This window comes from Patella vulgata, chromosome 7 (assembly GCF_932274485.2).
Source record: "Patella vulgata chromosome 7, xgPatVulg1.2, whole genome shotgun sequence".
NCBI classification, from domain to species: domain Eukaryota; kingdom Metazoa; phylum Mollusca; class Gastropoda; family Patellidae; genus Patella; species Patella vulgata.
In genome coordinates, this window is record NC_065885.2 from 30,651,041 (window position 1) to 30,673,165 (window position 22,125).

Sequence of the window (22,125 nt, forward strand, 5' to 3'; positions counted from 1 at the left end):
GCACAGACCCCCTTTATTTATTTAGGCTACATTTTTAATAAGTGGGAAAACGGCTGTTAAAAAAGAAGTCCGAGAAATAAATGCAAAAAAAGTTAATTATTAATGACTATAGCATATGCCTTTAAACATAGTCGGTGGCGGCACTATTCTATAAGCACCAAAGCCAAAGTCACAATTACCTATAGCCTATAAGGGCAATTATTATCAGGGGCGATAACAGAGATGACTAATGGATAAAAAAAATCCATGACACTGAAACTGTCTTCTCAATGTCGGGAAAACGTCTGCAAATCTGACAATCAAAATCTCTCTCTTTCGGATGGGACGAAAAATTCCCATATACGCATTGGTAATGATCCCTTTATAATTATAGAATTCAGCGAAACCGATAGTGGTCAAAATGAAGCATCCCTTTAATAATTCTGAAATAAACTCAATTTAGGCTATTGGGAATGCGAAGAAAAATATTTGCTTTTGATACCTAAAACATAGTTATTATACTTTACTTTTTTTACTAGAACCCGACCTGGGGTAACTCGCAATATAAATATAACCCTTTCGAAGTAAGGACCTTTTCTCACATCAATCGTTTAAAAAAAGAGTAAGCACATTCCGACGTTGTAATCGCCCACTTCATTATAACGACCACGAATACAATCATGCGAGTGTCACTATAGTAACAAATCTGTACACTGAGGATTTAGTTAATCCTGATAAATCAGTTACTGTATAACTACATTATATATGACTATAGGACATTGGTGAGAATATAATACGAACAGACAGTAAAACCTCATACAGCTCTACGAAAATAACACATTGTGTTAGGAATTTAAATTTCAAGTGGTATTCTTATCTCTCATAAACGATGTCTGGAGCAATAACGCCTCAACCTAGGATGTCTGAGTAAGTGTATTTTTAGCAGATTGTCAAAATTTATTTGTCCGACCATCGTCCTTTCCGAAACAATTATCTCTGTTAAAAGAATGGCGTGCAGCCACTCTCTACATTAAGTTGGTGAAGAAATAAATCCCCCGAGTTTTATTTTATATTCTTTCAACCAATTTCTCTGCACACGAGCGAAGCTAGCTGCTTGCCCACGTATTCGGTACGCAAGGCAGGTGTCAAACTGGAATACCTTCAAGAATAGAATTCTATTTGAGCCAAGAACTCCGCACAGAAGATTTGTTATTTTTGTTTGTTGTTGGGGAGGACGTCAAGTAAAAAAGGGAAATAGGGTAAAACTACTACCAATGGTAAGTCGCTCTATCGTACAGTGTGAGTCATAAGGACTGTACCTTTTGCGCAGTTGCGGGCTTTACTGTCGAGAGCTGACCGATAGATATACATGTAGTCTATAATATGAAAACATGCCCCCCCCCCCCCAAAAAAAACCAACAAAAAACAAAACAAAACAAAACCGGACCAAATAAGTAAAGCATCAGTAGTAATTCCATAGACTGCAGTGTGGGGGTGGGAGAGTTATCAATAGTAAGTGAGAGAAATGAAATGCGGTTTAACGTCCTACTGTTCTGCTTCTATACTGGGCTAATGAAGACGGGCATACGCCATACAGTGTGCGATGAGGGGAATTTTGCCCGGACAGCGGCACTATCGCCTACTCTTATATCGAATTCCAACTGCCAAGGGATCTTTTACGTGCATTCCAATGTATACACGGGACTTCGGTTTTTCGTATTATCCGAAGGACTAGACAACCGTCCTTGTCAGGCCCTCCGTCCTGCATAACTGACAAGGGGGGGACCACGCCGGAAAATCTTGATGAACTTTCTCGGCCAATGCAGGGATCGAACACCCGACCTCCAGGCTAGCGAGCCAGCTTCTTACCCACTTAGCCACGTGATCCCCGAGAAAGTGAGAGATGATATTAATGACTGTAATCTACTTATAGTTTATCGTATGAGGATTACTGGTTAAATTCTATTGACATTGATATATTTTTTATTATACATGTACTTGTATTTGTTCAGACCTAGGATTACATAATCCTTAAGTTGATTTTTAATTTTTAAATATACTTTAATTTGTACTCAAAACACCCCAAATTGTACACAGTCTGTAACTTGAACATGTTGTACTGCAATGGTTGTCAAATCAAGGCAGATTAGAATTTTGTTTTAAAGGGACAATTCGCAGGACAGAATGGAAGTCAAATAATATACATTTTAAGACCATGCATTCAAGTAGACAACACAGATATAAGAACACAATACAATTAGATATATTAATTGAAATGGAACTCGAGCGACATCTGCACACAGTTATGGCTGCCTCCAAATGAAGTTTATAATGCAAAAGTTTCTTTTTGAAGAGTATTATTTGGAATTAGTGGCTTTTGTCAGTAGTACATCATCAATGTATCGGAATGTATATTCAGATTGAGTGTCACTTTAAATTAGTTTTAGACATGTTCTTTAACGTCAAATTCGTAATTGCGATGGATACCATTTACTACAAAATGTGCAGGATCAATACCCATATAAAGTCAAATTATCTGTGTTATTTGATGTCCTACTGCAAATATTCTTACCAAAATCATATTGACAAAAAAAATATTTGAAGTTTACATTACTCTGAAGCGGTCATCGTTAATCACCGTAAGGTAATTGCATAAATTCATCTGTGCAATCTTTGCGAAGTTGTTTTACTCAATTTCTTAGATGGGGAGATGGATTTTATATGGCCAAGATTGTTGCCCGCGATCCCTTTTACATTTTGGCGTACTTTCCAAAAATAAATTGTTTTAAAGGAGCAGTTCCATACATATTCGTAATTTGGATTAATTTGGATTGAAAGACTCTTGAAAATTGGTATATTGTGCAACTATCTGTGATACTTTTTCGAATAAATACACACTTTCCATGTAGGTTTGGCAAGTCCACAAATTGTATGTGCCTAGAGAACCGTGTCTGTAATTTACCATAAAGTCGCTTAAAATTAAACATGTGCTACGCTATCACGTTTAGCAAATCTAGCAACCATTTCCGAACCACTCAATATTTTGATTTGGATTTTTCAGACATGGTAAATAGGCTCTGTTGGCACAGTTATTTTCGCTTTATTTACCTGCCTAAACCCACTTGTCAAACCCGGGACACCCCTTTTCAAAGCAATACGCCCCTTACTTAATCTACAACAAACCTAATCTGTAATGCTTTTAATGACACCATTATAAGGATAAAAATGAAAAAGTCCGTCATAATTTGGACGCCAGAGACCGCTCTTTTTCACTTGTGTATGTTATTTTATTTTTATTTTTTTAAGAGCATTCATACAAGCTAACATGGTAATCCATGTTTAGTGCCATTATTAACATAATTAGATACAACCTCTTTAAACCTTACACGAGAGCTCTATTTCAAGGTTATCAAATTATCAAAATACCAACCTGAACAGCTCTATGCTAGGTATATTTCCCTTTACCGGAGGTCCACAAATTACCCGAGTAATTGACAAAACTACGTGAGGTGGCTTTGTATCAAATAAATTTGTTATTAGTACACTGAGCCGCTGCACGGTATAGGACTTTTTAACATTCCGTCGTACGAAACCTAAGTTATTTGTGATAACGTCACAATCAGTATAGGACGTCATTTACTTTAAATATATTATTATAATCTATAGGGTTGTCGAACAAGTTTCTTTGTGATTCTGTTTTTCTTTAGCAAACTGCAGGTAAGTTAATAATACTACATAATTTAAATTTTGACGGATTTTTTATTATCAAGAATTATAATAGTTCGAAGCTGCAATCCAAAACTTGTGGAGCGGAATTTACGACATAAGTTGATCAGTAACTTAACAGTTCTCGACCGGCTTAACTTTTCTATTGACGCGCTACCTCCACCACCACTAAAACACGAAATAACGACCACAGTTCCTTTGATTTAGATCTTAAAAAGTCCCCTCTCATTTGTGATTCTCCTAACGACCTTGATGTTCTTTGTGAAGTCTATAATGACACACTATTCGAACTTTTTAAATAAACATGTTCCAAGCACTACCAAGACTGTCTCTTGTAAAAAGAATTCGCCCTGGTATAATGAGGATGTACACCGAGCCAAAAACAAGAGACGCGTTGCTGAACGATAGTGGAGGCACTCTAAATTAGAAATACATCGACCAATTTTTAACCATGCTAAATCCCACATCACATCAGTTATTCGTAAAGCTAAATCAGAGTATTCTATTTCAAAAATTGCAGAAAACCCAAACTCACCCAAATTTTTGTTTGATTTTGTATTTTCTCTCATGGGAAAAAAACAAACAAACAATATGCCCGAACGTGACGATTATGAAACATTGACCAATACTTTCAACTCGTTCACCGAAGAAGAAATCAAGGAATTAATCTCGGGAAGCAAACCAGCGACATGTGCGTTGGACCCTGTGTCCACTAAAATTCTGCTGTTACATTTAGAAACTCTAATACCTGTGATTAAACGGATTATAAATCTAAGGTTTGAATCTGGCACATTTCCTAAAATCTGGAAGGCGGCAGTTGTGAAGCCCTTTATCACAAAGTCCAATCTTGATGCCAACCAATTTAGCAATTATCGACCCGTTTCAAATCTTTCCTTTTTGTCGAAAGTGTTGGAAAAGGCAATAAAAGTCCGTCTTTCGTCGCACCTTTCAAGATATTCATGACTGGATAGATTACTACAATCCGCGTATAGGCCCTTTGGCGCAATAGATCCCGGTTGGAGCTGACGTGCCATAAAACCACATTCATTTCATTGCTTATAGGCCTGGTCATAGCACCGAAATTGCACTTTTACGTGTCTGTAACGAACTTCGGATATCTGCTGACAGTGGTGAGGTCAGTCTGCTCATACTACTCGATTTATCGACTGCGTACGATACAATCGATCATTGCCAACTAATACAGTCTTTATCGCATGACTTTGGCATGTACAATCTGTTCATGTTAATAGTGTTTCCTCTGATAAATCAGTTCTATATCAATGTGTACCACAAGGATCGGTTCTTGACCATGTGTTATTCACTCTGTACACCAGAAAACTTGGTAAAATCCTCTCTGATAACGATCTCTTTCATCACTTCTACGCTGATGATACGCAGCTCCTTCGTCATTTTGAACTCAATAACTCCGCCATAACAGTAACTTATATTGAAAACTGTCAGATTGTCAAAACATGGATGATGACTCATACGCTAAAATTCATCGCCTCAAAAACTGAAGCCTTGTTAGTTGGAACTAATAGTAAAATGGCGAATGTTCACCATTCATCTATCCGTATCGGAGAATCACAGATCGATTTCTCAAAAAATGTGAAAACTCACGATTCGAATTTTTCAATGGAACAACATATATAACTAACATTAATCGTACTTTCACCTCAGTAACATAGAATCCATAAGAAATCTGATCTCAAGAGATGTTGCTCATCACATTGTGCGATTCCCTGTGCTCTCAAGATTAGATTATTGTAACAGTCTGTTGGGTAATTTATCCAAAGAAGAAATCAACAGACTGCAACGGGCTATGAACACAGCAGCAAGAATGGTGACTAAAACTAGAAATCTGCGCATATAACTCCAGCGCCTAGAGAGCGTTACTGGCTCCCAGTAGAGGTCCGAACGCTTTACTGGCTCCCAGTGGAGGCTCATTGTGAAATTTAAAATCCTCTCACTCACGTATCAATGTTTTCACCAAACCGCTTTTTCGATAATCGCGCATATCCGAACGTAACTTCTTGTATTATGACCCCTGATTATTCAAAATATCACATTTTTAGCTTGTGGGCCCGCTAGAAGTCACAATTTGTATTCAATTTTAAATTTTCTTTTAAATATATCACCGTTACACATCAGTGAAAGTTGAGTTCGAATTTCGTAAGAATCTGACTGAAACTGACAAAATGGTCGCTCCTTGTGAAGGTTGTGGACCCTACTACAAGTCACAATTTTTATTTGATTTTAATGAAACTTAAAAAGTATGTTTATAACCAAAAGATCTTGGATCCTTTCGATATTCGCGCATATGACCCTTAACTGTACGGAAAATCATGTTTTATAGCTTGTGGATTTTCTTGAGGCCACAATTTTTATTCAGTTTTAAAAATCGTTTAAATTTATCACCGTTACACCCTAATGACGGTTAAGTTCCAATTCGTGAAAATCGGACCAAAACTGTCTGACAAAATGGCCGCTCCTTGTACGCAAATTGTGTAAAAGTACATGTATGTAATACGAAGGTTGTGGACCTTCTAGAGGTCACAATTTTTATCCGATTTTGATGAAACTTAAAATATATCATATATCTTTATATCCCAAAGATCTCAGTTCCTTTCGATATTCGCGCATTTCAGACCATCACTAACTGGATTATGGACCCTAGTTGTACTTTGTTGTTTTTTAGCTTGTTCTCTATTCATCTCTTACCAAATGTGGGTGTATCTTGCCTGGCAGCCGCTGGTTAGAATATTAAACGTTGAAATTGCGTAACAAATCAAACATCAAACGTCTAGAACCGAGGACCTTTAATCTAAAGCTCGAGACATATTTGCGTGTTATAACATTAGTCTGAATCAAATATGAGACACCACACCTTTAAGTTGTTACTTTAAATAATAACATGTCTATTATTTCATAAAGTTTACTTTGACCGAATGACTATATAATTTACTAGGCCACATGGCCAGATTGTCTATTTACTTTACATTATTAACGACAGGGACAGGACGGATTGTATGTTATCATTTATAGATTATATAATATGCAGCGACCAAGTTTCATAAAAGAACATGTCCAATATTCAGTAAAAATGCAGTTTTTCAATACATATTGTTAAAACCAAATAATTTACAATTAACTCCAGAGACCGGCTATGGACACTTACAATTTGCCAGGTTAGGAAGTTTATACGATTTTTTGTGAGAACTGAATTGGCATATCCTAGAAATTCCGAGGAATAGATTGCCAAACAACGAAAGACGCCCGAAGCCGTTAAATATCCCGGACAGTTGCATTGTGATTGTTTAGGTAAATACCGTCCTATACACACCACAGTAATCTACAATATAAGCAAGGGTAACAATTCTAAGACTAGTTTACAAAGGTTGTTGTATTTGGTCTAAGCAAAGTATGATATATAAATTTTCTATGAAAAACAGCCCATCGGTGTTGACGTTTTCTCAATATATTGTCAAAGGGATCACGTGGCTAAGTGGGTAAGACGCTGGCTCGCTGACCTGGAGGTCGGGTGTTCGATCCCTGCATTGGCCGAGGAAGTTCATCCAGATTTTCCGGCGTGGTTTCCCCTTGTTAGTGATGCAGGGCGGAGGGCGTGACAAGGACAGCTGTCTAGTCGTCCGGATGGGACGAAAAACCGAGGTTGTTGTATTTGGTCTAAGCAAAGTATGATATATAAATTTTAAGTAGGTGAAATCAAGAATTTTTTTTTCTATGAAAAACAGCCCATCGGTGTTGACGTTTTCTCAATATATTGTCAAAGGGATCACGTGGCTAAGTGGGTAAGACGCTGGCTCGCTGACCTGGAGGTCGGGTGTTCGATCCCTGCATTGGCCGAGGAAGTTCATCCAGATTTTCCGGCGTGGTTTCCCCTTGTTAGTGATGCAGGGCGGAGGGCGTGACAAGGACAGCTGTCTAGTCGTCCGGATGGGACGAAAAACCGAGGTCCCGTGTACACATTGGCGTGCACGTAAAAAATCCCTTGGCAGTTGGAATTCGATATAAGAGTAGGCCGTAGCGCCGCTGCCCGGGCAAAATTTGCCTCATAGCACACTGCATGGCGTATGCCCGTCTTCATTAGCCCAGGTTAGGAGCAGAACAGTAGGACGTTAAACCCCATTTCATTTCATTTCATTTCAATGTTGAAATCCCCCCCCCCCTAGTGCAAATCTGAGCACCAACCTGTTTTAACATATTGTGACATAAATGTCTCCGTTTTAATGACTATTTACGGGATCAAGAGAAAATCAGATAGATAAGCAACATAGCTGCCTGATTTTATTGAAACCTATATCCAGAAAAATGGCGTACTAGTGTAACTTTACCTGCAATTTTCCAAATAGTATGTCATTTGCTAATACCATACCTCAAAAGAAAAGAACGGCAACATTTAAGACTTTTCGGTTTCATGCAAACTAAGCATGACGTTATTCTTATAAACGATAATGATTACTTTATCCCCCCCGATCATTAATGATTTTATAATGTCAAAAACATACCACTTTACAAAGAAGAATTCAAAATGTGTTAATGTTCCAATGCAATCGCTAAAAAGTCCTGCCATATTAGATAACGATATTGTCTGAGGATGTTGAATATACTGCTCTGCCAGTATCCTACATCTGACGCTTATCTGGCGGAATAGGCGAATGATATTCCTGTGATGCCACTGCATTTGAAAATACTAAACAAAAGGGTAAAAAAATGTAATAATATGCAACTTTTGAACAAATCCTTATCAGCTTATGTATACCTCCACCAACAAAAATTTATTGACATCCTAGTGATTTAGACAAAGAAGACTCTAAATAGTTATGTCTACATATCCATGTACATATGCCATGTCGTTGAGTATAATTTTAATAACAGACCACAAGTGTTTCCCGACCATATCAAAAATCATTAGCAGCATGGGGATTGACCTATTCTTATTCACATACAATGAACTAATACAAATTATACAAAACTATCTTATTACTTAGTGTGAGGTGGCCACTTACTATTGTTGCCTTATAATGGATCTATACAGCGTTTGGTCTGAACAGGTTTTATAGCCTTTACAAAATTTATACTACTATTATCCATAATAGTCTTTTATAACATTAATACGATTTGTGATACATGTGTTTTATATGTTAATCCAATTAGGATCCAGGATTCCGATTTCATGTAGATCAAAGAATAGTTACAAATAATTATGTTAGGAATGGAATTATAGTATGAACTTTCTTTAATTACCAATAATTAGTCACTTATTAACAGCCTATATTTTACTATGCCAATCGGCTGGTATAAAATACCCAATGGTGCCCGTAAGATATCTCAACCGTAGTCGGCACTTAGTCAATCTTCTATTAGTATTATAATACTTGCAGTTTATGCAACAAACCAGACAATCTTTGGCATTATTACAGAGTAAATATATAAGGGATAACTTAATTATGACTTATCGGTGACTGACTTGGGCTTCATCGATACCATTCCCAATAACCAAATTATTAAGCCCAAATAGAATTGGTCTGAGATTTTGTAGGTCGTTGCAGAAGTAGTAGACTATATGACATTTGGACTGATCCTTGGCTCCCAACTATACCACGCCCACGTCTTTCTCGTCTGTCCTGAAAAGTTGGGAGCTGATCACTTCAGAAAACAGGATGAAATCCGGTGTTGTATCCATAGCCCAATTACCGAAAATGGCAGAGAGAGAGAGAGAGAGAGAGGGAGAGAGAGAGAGAGAGGGGGGTTTAACAATCACTCGACACAAACTAAGTCATTTGGGGACTAACATATGGTCCAATTTTATTTCAATAATTCGCTTGCGCATAGGGGTCTTTAGCATTGGGGGGGGGGGGGGCGAACCGGAGGACCCGGCGAAAAAACCCCACGGGGTTGGCCAGGCGAGCCTACTCCTTGTCGGAGAATCGAAACCAAGCCATTTGACTCAATAACGGACCGTCCGATACAACGCATACGCGTTAACCATACGGACACCCAAACCCCCGAAAATGGAAGATAATGTGCACTGAATGTTATATTATTCGGACAAGCATTTTATCCAAACGCAAATCGATCGGAGATACTGGAAAATAAAATCTAGTACACTTGATTGAGTTCCGGGTGATCTTACCTTTGCTCTGGTATTTAAGTATTGCTGTGAGTTTAAAAGAAAATATTTAGCCTACTTCTTGCGTAGATATATGTCAACATCAATGCAGGACCGTATGTAGGATTTTAAAAGTGGGGGTGCAGCAGAGTGGTGGGGCGCCATAGCCTCCGCGTATGTGATAAGAAAGTTTCGATCAGGACAAACGAACCCATTGGTGTGGGCGCCCTTAAAACCGATCGACTGATCAGTGCCTTAAGAGCATCACTGTGTGATCATAATCAAGTGTATTATTTCATAATTTAAAGATTGTCAAATATTTTTTTTTTTTGGGGGGGGGGGGGCGCAATTTCTCGGGGCGCCTTATTTTTCTGGGGGTGCAATGTACCCCCTGCACCCCCACTAAATACGGCCCTGCATCAATGCTATTTTTTTTCAACAATAGAGCTTTACAGATTGTGTTATTAAATGTTTCACTGTTAAAATTAATAATTAAAATCTTTGTAATAAATTCATGTTCATGTAAATGCTATTATATCCCGGATTAATATGGAGTATTTTAGACTGACACTAGTCCACTCCTCTTATTCAACACAACTGAACTTTTATAGTAGAAATTTAATACTATGCTCTTTGCGACCATATTGTATCTTTAATTAATTATTAGATTTACATATTGTAGATAAGTCATATCCCACGTACTCAAATTAAAATTATTTTAGGTGAACCCAGAATATCATGTTTATCACTTGTGTTGGAATATTCATGTTGCATCATCTGGCTTAGTAACCAGTCATCATATTAATTAATTACGTAATTTTTGTCCAATGAAATAATTGACGGGGCTATCTCAAGGACACTGTCTATGTTATAAGCGTGATTTAGGTCCTATAGATTTTAGACATCATTGGGTTCCGGACAGATACCATGCAAGTTCCGTAGAAATGACCATCTGAGTTTCTAGAGACTGTCGCCGAATTCTCAGAGAGGGTAGACATCGCCTTGGTTCTTGAGATGACCATATGATGTAGCGGTTTCCTGGTTCTGGCCATGCTGGTTTTACTTTTACAGTAGTTTGGGTTGAGTGAAAGATGTTAATTTTAAGTATGCTAATGTAATCTATTATACATTGTAACCATATGTATCCAGCTTGACATAAAAATGTAGAACTGAACTGCTGCATTGTTATTCATGGTAAGACAAACGTCTTAACTACTGAGATAGTAAGAAGAAAATACACAACGTGAAAAGTGAAAAGGAATCCAGACAAGAGAATTATAAATACTAGACGATCACAAGGCTATTAAAATAATATGTAGCAGAATAGAATTTGCGTCACACGTTGGATGTGGGGAGATTTGGGCGTGCGGGCTTTCCACATCTAGCCAGCGAGCCACAGCACGCATAGTGGAACAGACGGTGTCAATGATCATTTATTATTTTTAATTACATGTTATAATTTCTCGTTTCAGGATGACATTCTGGACAACTCCAAATCCACTTCGACTCCCTAAAACTAAAACAAATCATTGGTCCAAAATGAAAGTAAAGGTAAGACAGTGAATCAGGCCAACCGATTCCAAATCTTAATATGGTTTTTCTTATTTTACGAAAATAACTTTTCGTTTTTGACAAAGACAAGTAGCACAACGCTTTTGACCCTTCCATCCAGTCACCCCTAATAACAGATTCTAATAAGTTCATTTTACTTCTAGATTCCAATATGTCCAGAAATTACCCCCTTTCTCCAAGAAAATCTCCCGGGCGCCGCGATCTAAATAGATTATCGTATTTGTAATATCAGTTTGTAATCAGACCTATATAAGTGTCATTATTAATAAATAATTGATTGAATAATACCACATTACCTTAACATTTGGTTCAAGATAAACAATTTAAAACTGATTAATTATATTAATTACAAGTCATGTCACGCTATACAATTCTTATAAAAGCTTTAAGTAACGATTTGGTTAGATATTACCATACATGTTGTTGAAAGACAGGTAGGCAGTAGATTTACTAATATTAATTACAGGCGAATCTATTTCTGCAGATTAAAGTTTGTTCGCTTTTATTTTAATTTTCTTGATAGTTTTTAAGATATTGTATTTTACTGTATAATAAGTGTTGTCATTTTGGCTGTAGTACTGTGGTATATTGTGAAAGTAGCTTGCTATAATAAGACAGTGTCATTTCCATCTGTAAACTCCGCGTTTCTTATCCTCTGAAACGTGGTGTTTATTATTTCGTCATCTAGAATACTTGAGTTAAACTATACATACTTATAGTTTTAGCAGAACAACATTATTTACTCGTTTTCAAATTTCAACACATGTCAATCTTGATATGAAATCACCTTGTATGTAGTATATCACTTGATATGGTAGTTTGAGATGTTTGCTGGGATGGAGTGGCCTAGTGGTCTAGAGTGTCGCGCTTCGAGCTCTAATTTGCAGGACACCTCTGGCTTACTGTCGGGGGGGGGGGGGGGGGCTAGTGGTCACCTCTGACTTGCTATCCGATTTTCACGAAATTCGAACTCAATCGTCATTAGGGATTAACGGTGGTACATTTAAACGATTTTTAAAATTGGATAAAAATTGTAAACTCTATAGAGGGTCCACAAGCTAAAAACGCTATTTTTCGTACAATTGGGGACATAATCCAGGAAGTTACGGTACGATATGCGAAAATATCAAAAGGAATCGAGATCTTTGGTGATATATTCAAACTGTTATTTAAATCGGATAAAAATTGTGACGTCTAGAGGGACCACAAGTTAAAACCGCGATTTTTCGTAAAATCAAGGGCCATAATTCAGGAGGTTACGATCCGATAAGCGCGAATATCGAAAGGAACCGAGATCTTTGGGTAATAAACATACATTTTAAGTTATATCAAAATCGGATCAAAATTGTGACCCCTAAAGTGCACAAGCTAAAAACCAGGGCCCTATTTCACGAAATTCTAACTAAAGATAAAATCCAGATTTTAGTAGATACTTCAATTTTGATTGGCTAAGCACTAAAATCAATCTAATATTATCCAATCAAATTACTAAAATTTGGATTTTATCTTAGTTAAAATTTCGTGAAACAGGCCCCTGATTTTTACGTACAATCAGGGGCCATAATCCATGAAGTTACGGTCCAATACATGCCAATTTCGAAAGGAACCGAGATCTGTGAGATATAAACATAAGTTTCGTCAAAATCGGATAAACTTGTGAACTGTGTACCGTAGTGTCCAAATGGATGATAATTTTTATGTAAAAAAATATTCATATTTTTTTTGCCGCCAACTGGAATATTTTATCTGCCAAAAATACGTGATATGTAACAATTTTGTGTCTCAGCAAGGCTTATTATAAACAATTATCGATATATACAATACAATATACAGCAACTTTAAAAATATGTCTTTACATAGTAGATTAGCAAAGTTTGGATTTAATAAGATCAGGTTTTATTTTTGGTGATTTTAATTTTTAAATCTCATCCATTGCCAATTTTCTATAAATTTATGTGTTGCGTGTACAATAGGCCTATTGTTATTTTCAGCTACCGCAAAGGTATCAGAATCTGAATCCCCGATAGAATGATATAAATTTCAATTATGTTTGTAAGAAATACTTACAATTATTATACCCGTTGTTTACTTTTAGGGGGGGTTGGATGGCTGAATGGTTAGCGTGCGCGCGCTGTATCATAAAGTCTGTCATTGAGTCGACTGGCGTGGTTTCGAATCCCCGGTTGTACGTGGCAAGGAGTAGGGTCGCCTGTCCAACCTCGTGGGTTTTCTCCGGGTCCTCCGGTTTCCTCCCACTGCTAAAGACCCCTACGCGCAAGCGAATTATGTAAATAAAAAATTAAACCATATGTTAGTCCCGAAATGACCTAGTCTGTGTCGAGTGGTCGTTAAACCCCATTTCTCTCTCTCTCTGTTTACTTTTAGAGCATTTTGGCGACGGTATTGCGATGCGAATGACGAACTGTTTTCTCGCTCAAGAATCGCCGCTTTTCAACTCGTTCTTACGTTTTCGACAAAGTGGTGATCATATGATTTGAAATAATGATATCCGATAGGCATGCTTGTATATTTTACATGCCGTATATGAAACCACAGTAAACGGAATTCAACTATCAAATTATTTAATTTTGATTACATGTATTACCATTTTTTTTAAAGACGAAACGAAACATCAAATAATCATCGCTTGAATTAATCATTTGGAGAAAATAATGATTTGAGATAGGCAAATATATATATGATTGGCAAATATCAATCAACTTGTTATTAATCCAAGACAACTGGTTAGTATTACTCATCGACGCGATCCGGACTATCAGCCAGTTAATTAATTGAGCAACGTGATTGACATTCAATAATGGTTAATCCAGGATAAATACGATTATAATTTTAAGTTTTTTTTTCCGCCATTTCTCAAAAAGAATCACTGGTACCGCAAAACATTATCGCCAAAATCAAATTTTTATCGCCACTTTCATATTTTTATCGCAAATTGCGACTTTGGCAGCCGACTAGACGATAAACCCAATTTCATTTTATTTCGGTTTTAATACTGTACTTTATAATGTATGTTTAATCTGTATTGTGTTCTATTTTAAACTTGGGGAATGTGAAAATAAAATATAGGCTTATATGACTGGGTGGACTTATTATTAAGGTATAGTGTGGTAACTTTATTTACCAAGCTGTAGATCTGGTATATACTTGAACCTGTAGTTTTTCTACACACACAGCATGTTTATCATCCAGACAGACAAACATTTGACATGGGGCTTGAACTAATTTATAAGACACGCTGTAGTGTATTGTGTACTAATATTAGTTATACGTGGTTAAAACACACTCTTCTTTTGACCGTACAATGACGTAGAGAAAGGTAACTGGCTATTGCCTGTTGAAACAGGTGTAATATCATAGTTCATTATAGCTTCCCATCGTGGATTTGGTGGTTCTCGGTTGTAAATAGCGGACCAACGTTTGGTAAAAGCATGGGCCCTTACACAGGGTCCAGTGTAAAGGCTTCCACAACGATACCACTACATTATGGAATAAGTGTGATGAAACCCCCCAAAAATGAAAAGAAAGATAGATATAGATATTATGGTAAAGTTTAAATGTGGTCGATATAATGGTTAAGATATTATTGAAATTAATTATCTAAAAGTAATATTGTGGTAAAAACTAATGATATTATACTTAAAACTAATGATATAATTATTATTTATAATTGTAAAGGTATTATGAATGATCCATGTTATGTTTAAAACTAATGTTACATCATACTGCTATGGTTAAGGTTAAAATTAATGATACTTGTATATATATGGTGGATAGTGGTGAAGCGAAAATTATTTTGTGTTTTGCCGTCCTAAACTACCAAATTGCTAACCGAAAAAGGGATATTTTCCTCAGCTAGTCCCAAAAGAAATGAAATGGGGTTTAATGTCTTATACTGTTCTGTACTAATCGGGCTAAACTCTTATTTCGAATTCCAAATGCCAACATGGGTTCTTTTTACGTGTACACGACGCACCCCATCAGAACGACTACAGACACCGTTTCTCGCCAGGCCCCCGTCCTCCCAGGGACGGATCCAGAAGGGGGGGGGGGTTGCCCCCCCCTGCTCAGCTACATAAAAAAAATTGTAAATCAACACTTTTTATGAGAAACGTTTCTCGGTCGTGTGCTTTATCCTTTATCGTCAGATGTGGGACAGGATGGGCACTCAAAGCACGAGATAATGATATAGACATTATGTGATATCACAATTACTGCTTTGCATCCATGAAATTGAATCACAATGTCATTGTATTAATTCATAATAAAAATTGACGTCAAACGAGATGTTGAATTTCTCTGTTTAAAAAGCTCAATGTGTATGTTTATACGCCAAAATGACGATATAGACCATGCGGGAGGGGGGGGGGGAGATACATTGTCTCAGGAACCTGGCAAACCCCCTCCTGCAAAAATTCCTGGATCCGCCCCTGCCTCCACCACTGGCAATGGGGAAACCACATCGGAATACCCCGAGGAACTTTCTCGGCCAACACAGTGAACGTACGCTGGACCATCTGGTTAGCAAACAGCGTCTTACTAACTGAGCCACCACGGGCCTGCCCCCTAACTAATTGCCACCACAGCACAGGTAACAAAGCATGTGGTAAATGTATACATTTCCTTGTCTGACAAGTTTCGTTTTCGTGGATAGACGATGAATAGTTTTATTTCATAAAGATATTTGCAGGTGAAAAATTCTGTATAATAAAAGCTGTTTACTGACTACTGCGGAGGTTTTGCCAGTAAACGAATTCTCTTGTTTAAGGACTATATATTTAGAATGACTGTGTCCTAAATCAAATTAAGATTTCAAACAAGATAACCAGTTCCAGTAAGAAATTCGAAGACAATTATTTCAAACGGCAAACACGTGAGAAACGACTCGACGGAGCCGAGCTAACGTAACAACAACCGTATACTCTAAAATCTATCTTCCTGAATTAATATTGTATATTATTCAAAGTGGTTTTTATTGAAATCACAAAGCTGCACGAAATGTTAAAATCACAATCACAAAGAACTGGGAGAATATTGTTTGATCAAATGTCAAATAAAAGAAATTGGAATAATGGGAATATCTTTCTACACGTTAAAGGAGCGGAACGTCTAACTCAGTATTTTCCATAAAATTCTAAATAAAAAAACACGAATTAGAATTCAATATTGGTCTATTTCAAATAATATTGATGTTGTTATTTTGCTTTGAAGAAAACTAATATTTTAAATATAATGAAAATTTTAAAATCAATACATGAATCGTGTATTCTACGGTTTCGAGCGCCATTTGTAATGCACATAGAAAATATATCATGCAAGACAATGTAGAAGTAATTAGTAATGGCTAATTAACAAACGAAAAACTATGATAAAACGCGTAGAGTGGAATAAGCAGGTGTAAACGACCGCCGTTCAATTTGGACAGTTCACTTATGTCACTGAACATAATACATTAAAAATGACAATAAGAAATGTAAAAGTTGAATATAAAGCACTTTATATATATTTATATTACATTAATATGTGCTTTTAAAGTTTTAGACCCATTTTCGTCTATTTTGAGGTTCCAAAGAATAGAGCTACGTGCACTTCAATATCAAATTTAACAAGCCAATAGCGAGGTTAATGCCCCCTGCCGAAATCCCAAAATAAATAGATGACACATATTATATTATTAATTAATTGCACATTAGAACATTCTACCTCAATTAGGAGAGTTATTGTGTTCCATAGTCTCGACTAATTAGACCGAAGTCTCTATATTACCTAAGCAGAAAATGCTCTGCATGGAACTTTGTCATAAGGTATTGATTTAACGAAGCTATACACGAAGTTAAATTCAGATTTTTACCATTTCAGAATAATGTCAGTGAAGAATGTGGGGATACAGCTGACGTGTTTGGAAGAATTCGAAATGGAGGTAATAGATAAATATTATTGTAAATCAGAACTATAGAAATGCATAACATGGGGGGGGGGCATTTTCTGTAATTCTCAACCTCTCAATGTACATATACCTATAGCCAGTCTTTTCAGAGATCCCATCGGATCTTTTCAGAGATCACATCTATTCTTTTAGAAATGTCTCCCGTCTTGCTCCAGCCACAGTAGTGGATCGTCCTAAGGCCTTCCTTTGAGGAAGATTTGTAGTCATTTGAGTACAAAAAAGTTACTGGCCTATAACTCCCTTAATTTCCAATTAACTGACCCCAGATTGTACTGTACATACATGTAGCTTAACATATAATAAACCAATTCCCATTGAGATAAAGGTGAAACCTTACCGTATAATTATATGATTTGCGAAATTTGTGTTCACTTTAAAATGACCGCCGAACCAGAATCACGTGATATGTCACTCGAAAATACAGAAAAACTGTTCGGTAAGATAAGATTATGATTTCAGTGTTCCTCTCTTCACTATATGTAAAATAATTACTTATTTCCATGCAAACTGTGATGATATGTGTTGAAAATTTTAATTCAACCTAATTTTACTTGTCCAAAGCCTCGAATAGTGTATCAATTGCAGCCGTGAATAAGAATTATCACGGCTACAAATCGCAGCTACTATTCTTTCTGAAATTTGTTCTTTGTGGCCATGATCAACTAGAGTTCCTATAGGACGAATTCCAAATGATTGCGTAACTCATCGAATTGGTGCATCTCTAAGAAGTAAAATGTAGATTCATTTTTTATGTGTTTGGCCACACGTTATAATACTTTTGAGAAAATAATGGTGATCAGTTCACTTTCTTCAAGAACTTTGGAGAATTGTTAAAACGGTAAAAAATACTACTTTTTATTTCAGATGTATCTGCATCATGGGATCCGTCAGTAACCCTGAAACACCATAAACAAATGACCCTTTCTTCAGGACCAAGTAACCCTTTAGTAGATAACCTTCATCCAAGCGCTAAACCAGCACATCGGACATCTTTACCTCCCATTAAAACATCTTACAATCAGAGAGCTAAAGAAGGCTTCAGATTCTGGTTAATAGAAAAGCCCATTCCAACAAATTGTAAGTAATCTTCAGTTTTCATTTTATTTTATATTATATATTGTCATGTGGACATAATAATATTATGTTGTCGCCCATGTCCACTCGTTCATATTTGTTTATGGGCTCTCGATTTTAACACGTATCGAACCGTAACTTCCTAGATCATTGCCCTTGGTTGTACAAAAGTCGCCTTTTAAGGCTGTGAACCCCCGGGAGGGCACAATTGTTCTCCGATTTGTATACACCCACATTGAAATGTGGTCGTAAATTGTCGTCGCCCCCGTCCACCCGTCCGTCCGGCCGTCCGGCGTCCACAATTGCTTGTGGACGCTCTAGAAGCTAAAGTTAATATCCGATTGACTTTAAATTTATACACAGTGTTTAAGGTCATGAGACGAAGAAGCCTATTGATTTTCAGCGATTTCCGATAATTACTGCCAAAGTTATGGCCCTTGATCAATTTGAAAAATCTTGTGACGCTCTAGAGGCTAAAGTTATGATCCGATTGACTTCAGATTTTAGTGTATTATAAAGGTTTCATTATCAAAATAAGTAAAAAAATATGCGACAACACTTGTTGACTGCCCGGACGATTTAGCTGCTGTGGGCGTATGTTTCGTTGCCTGGCAACCTATCTTTATGAAACTTAAAATATTTGTATATCCCGATGTTCTTGAATGGGTTCGATTATGTTGATTATCGGAACGTAGCTTCTTGGATTATTGTACCTGATTGTAAGAAAATTGTTTACAGGGCTTGTAGATCATGTTCCATTGACAATTTTTATCCGATTTTAAATACCGCTCAATGATAATAATATGTTCATTACACAACAACCATGGATGAGTTCGATTTTCGTGTCTGTAACTTCCGTTTAGGCCCTTTCCCGTTAAACAGATAGAGGCAAAAGCGAGATCAAGCCTTCTATTGAAGATGGTTATATATACATATACCAGGCTGTTGACTCTCTTATATAGAGTCCATATTTTTTGATTGATTTAGATGAAACTTAATATATGTGTCAAGGATCAAAAGATTATGAATTAGTTCGATTTGGTGCGCACCAAACCGCAACTTCTTGGGTTATGGCCACTGTCTTTTACGTAAAATGCGAAATATGTACAATTACCTTCTGTACAACCCCTTAACAGATTTTTCCTTCTTCGAATGTGATATGAAGCATTAGGACTGATCGAATATTAGCCCCAGTGATTTTCAAATTTGGTGTGAAGCATTGAAATCGGATAGGATGGAGTCTGTTAATCTCCAGCAATCCAATACTTTTTGTTCCAGAAAAACTTGTCAACGCGCTGGAGATCAGATTTCCCAGATCCTTATCATAATTGGTCAACATCCCAATTTTCATTTCGGTTAAGCTGTTGTGTGGGTGTATTTCCACGCTTTGCGTGGTTAACTTTTTAAAATGAAATGGGGCTTTACGTCTTACGTTTCTGCACCCACTGGACTAACGAAGAAGGTCATAAGTCATACAGTATGCTATGAGGGATACTTTGCCTGGACAGCCTACTCATATTTCGAATTCCAAACGGGTTCTTTTACGTACATGCCAACGTGTACAGGAGTCCCCGGATCTTCTTTCCGACTATAGACGATGTTCCTTGCCAGGTCTATCGCCCTGCACTACGGACAGAAGGAAACACTTTTGGAAACTTTGTCGACCAACACCGGGATCGAATGAGGTTATCCATTCAGTTATAATTAAGGAAGAGTGTTGGCGACTTCCAATGCGCGTTTGTTTTCGTTCAGATTTTGACGTTTAAAGTCTGTGTACCTGATAAGGGAAGGGTGCCTTAATGGGCGTTTTATATTCATTTGTATCCATGAACGTCGAGACTAAGATTGTATCTGACCGCTTTATCCATTAAGGTAAATGCTTATTGGTCTGCTATCGCAGTGTTGTTTTTGTTTTTAAATTATATTTTCATGATTTAAACATTTCACTAATAATTCTAGAACTATTGTTATTATCTATTCTTATTCCAGTTGGTAAATATGGTATTGGTAGTTATAAAACAGTATTAGGAATCGGTAATGCTCCAAGAACATAAAGCCAGGTTTACACGTGCTGTAAAAGTGATGGATTTTAATGTTTAATGAACGGTGTTGTGTGGGGTTAGATCTGAAATCTCATATTCAGTGATGTACCTTTTGGTTGGAAATGAACAAGATCTCAATATTATGTTATCGGATTTTCCACTGTTCATCACTGGCATATCTGTCAGAAAATACCTCTTCTTCGAACATTGTATACAGCACTGAAAATATGGTAGACCGGATCCAAAAAATACCCCGTCCATCTCATGCTGGATCTATATTTAATTTTTATTGTATTTTTAAAGCCAAAGATTACAAAGTCCCCGTCCATTTGTTTGTACATTTTGTAATTAATTGTACGTTCAGTCTGTTTGCCTTCATTTAACATGTGACAGTAATGTTGTTTCTTTTTGCTTGTAATCGTGGAATTTGTTTATTTAATTCGTTGATTTATATTGATGCTTTTATATATTATGTGTGTTATTTTATAACCTATTAGGATGATTTTAGCTGAAATTTATAATGTTTGATTATTGTATATAGAATTTTGATTATTTATGAGTGAAAACTCCCGGGACCGAAAACACTTCTTTCCTTATATCGTTTATTTTATACCTTTAACTAGATTTTTCAGTGACAAATTGAACAGTATGATCTTTCGTCGTTCAGAATTAGATTTTGCCCTGTCCTCTTTTTATTTGCAAATAAGACTGACGGTGTAAGAAATGTTTTTAAATAGTGAATGAAGCAGGGTATGTTGAGCACCTAGTACCACTGGTTATTATCATGCATGTTTTTTTTGTGTTTTTTTTTTGGGGGGGGGGGGGGTTCTTTTAATACTAGAATTAATAAAGAACAGAATTTACAATGTGTAAAACACTACCATCCTGAATTTAGATTGCATGTATATTAATATGTACATGTACATTTGTTTAGTCGCGCCAGATGTAATTTCGAAACTCGTTAAAGGTTGTAATTTAAGTATAAGGAGTTGATGTATATGGACCATATCATACCATACCAGTATTATTAAAATTATATATGGCGGTTTTATATTACCTATGTATATAAAACTGCTATGTGTAATTATTGTATTATAAACATGTAAATGGGTGTTCGTGATTTATATTTCATGCATTAAAATCATGTGTTGATTTACTAGTATTACAAACTTTTGTGTGTGTGGGTTTTTTTATCGGTTTGTTAGCTGTTGGGCATATTAGAACCCCAGTTAACAGACCACCTGAACTGGCAAAAAAAAAGCTTTTAGAATTCTAGATTGTTCATGAAAGGGCGTACTCAAAAGATCGCTATCATAACACCAAGTGATGCGAAATTCTATGCCCATGCTCCCAAAACCTCATAAATCACCCGGTGATGGAAAAGGAAAAGTAAGTGGGTTTCATATGGGTGGGTAATCTGAATCGACCACTGAGGAAAAGTTAATCTTTAAATAGCCCACCATATATGGAATCACCGAATTTTCACAAGGATTCTATCACTAAGATACTCGATACTATACATTGAATCATTTAACTTATGTTCATGAACGGGCGAAAACAAATTATCGTTGTCTGGGCCATTAATACACATACTACAGATTCCTATTCTCCTAGTAGATATCGCTTTACATTTA

General features: G+C 36.6%; 1 protein-coding gene across 2 annotated transcripts; it reads left to right on the forward strand.

The window, feature by feature from the left end:
• The first annotated feature begins 708 nt into the window (after positions 1–708).
• Positions 709–21,660, forward strand: LOC126826897 (uncharacterized). 2 transcript variants are annotated; one of them, XM_050556009.2, is made up of 5 exons: positions 709–906; positions 11,311–11,389; positions 17,288–17,348; positions 18,240–18,452; positions 20,439–21,660. In XM_050556009.2, exons 1-5 carry the CDS (start codon positions 869–871, stop codon positions 20,501–20,503), a joined length of 456 nt encoding a protein of 151 aa, XP_050411966.1. In that variant the 5' UTR covers positions 709–868; the 3' UTR covers positions 20,504–21,660. The 2 variants fall into 2 exon arrangements, with proteins under 2 accessions (XP_050411966.1, XP_055958361.1); XM_056102386.1 differs by lacking the exons at positions 709–906; positions 11,311–11,389 and adding an exon at positions 14,760–14,974.
• The last annotated feature ends 465 nt before the right edge of the window (positions 21,661–22,125 follow it).

Bases quoted from the DNA above. Each gene is read 5' to 3' on its own strand.
- LOC126826897 (XM_050556009.2), top strand. From the start codon at position 869: ATGTCTGGAGCAATAACGCCTCAACCTAGGATGTCTGA. The intron at 11,390-17,287 runs GTAAGACAGTGA...TTACCATTTCAG, and splicing joins GGTCCAAAATGAAAGTAAAG to AATAATGTCAGTGAAGAATG. The intron at 17,349-18,239 runs GTAATAGATAAA...TTTTTATTTCAG, and splicing joins TGGAAGAATTCGAAATGGAG to ATGTATCTGCATCATGGGAT.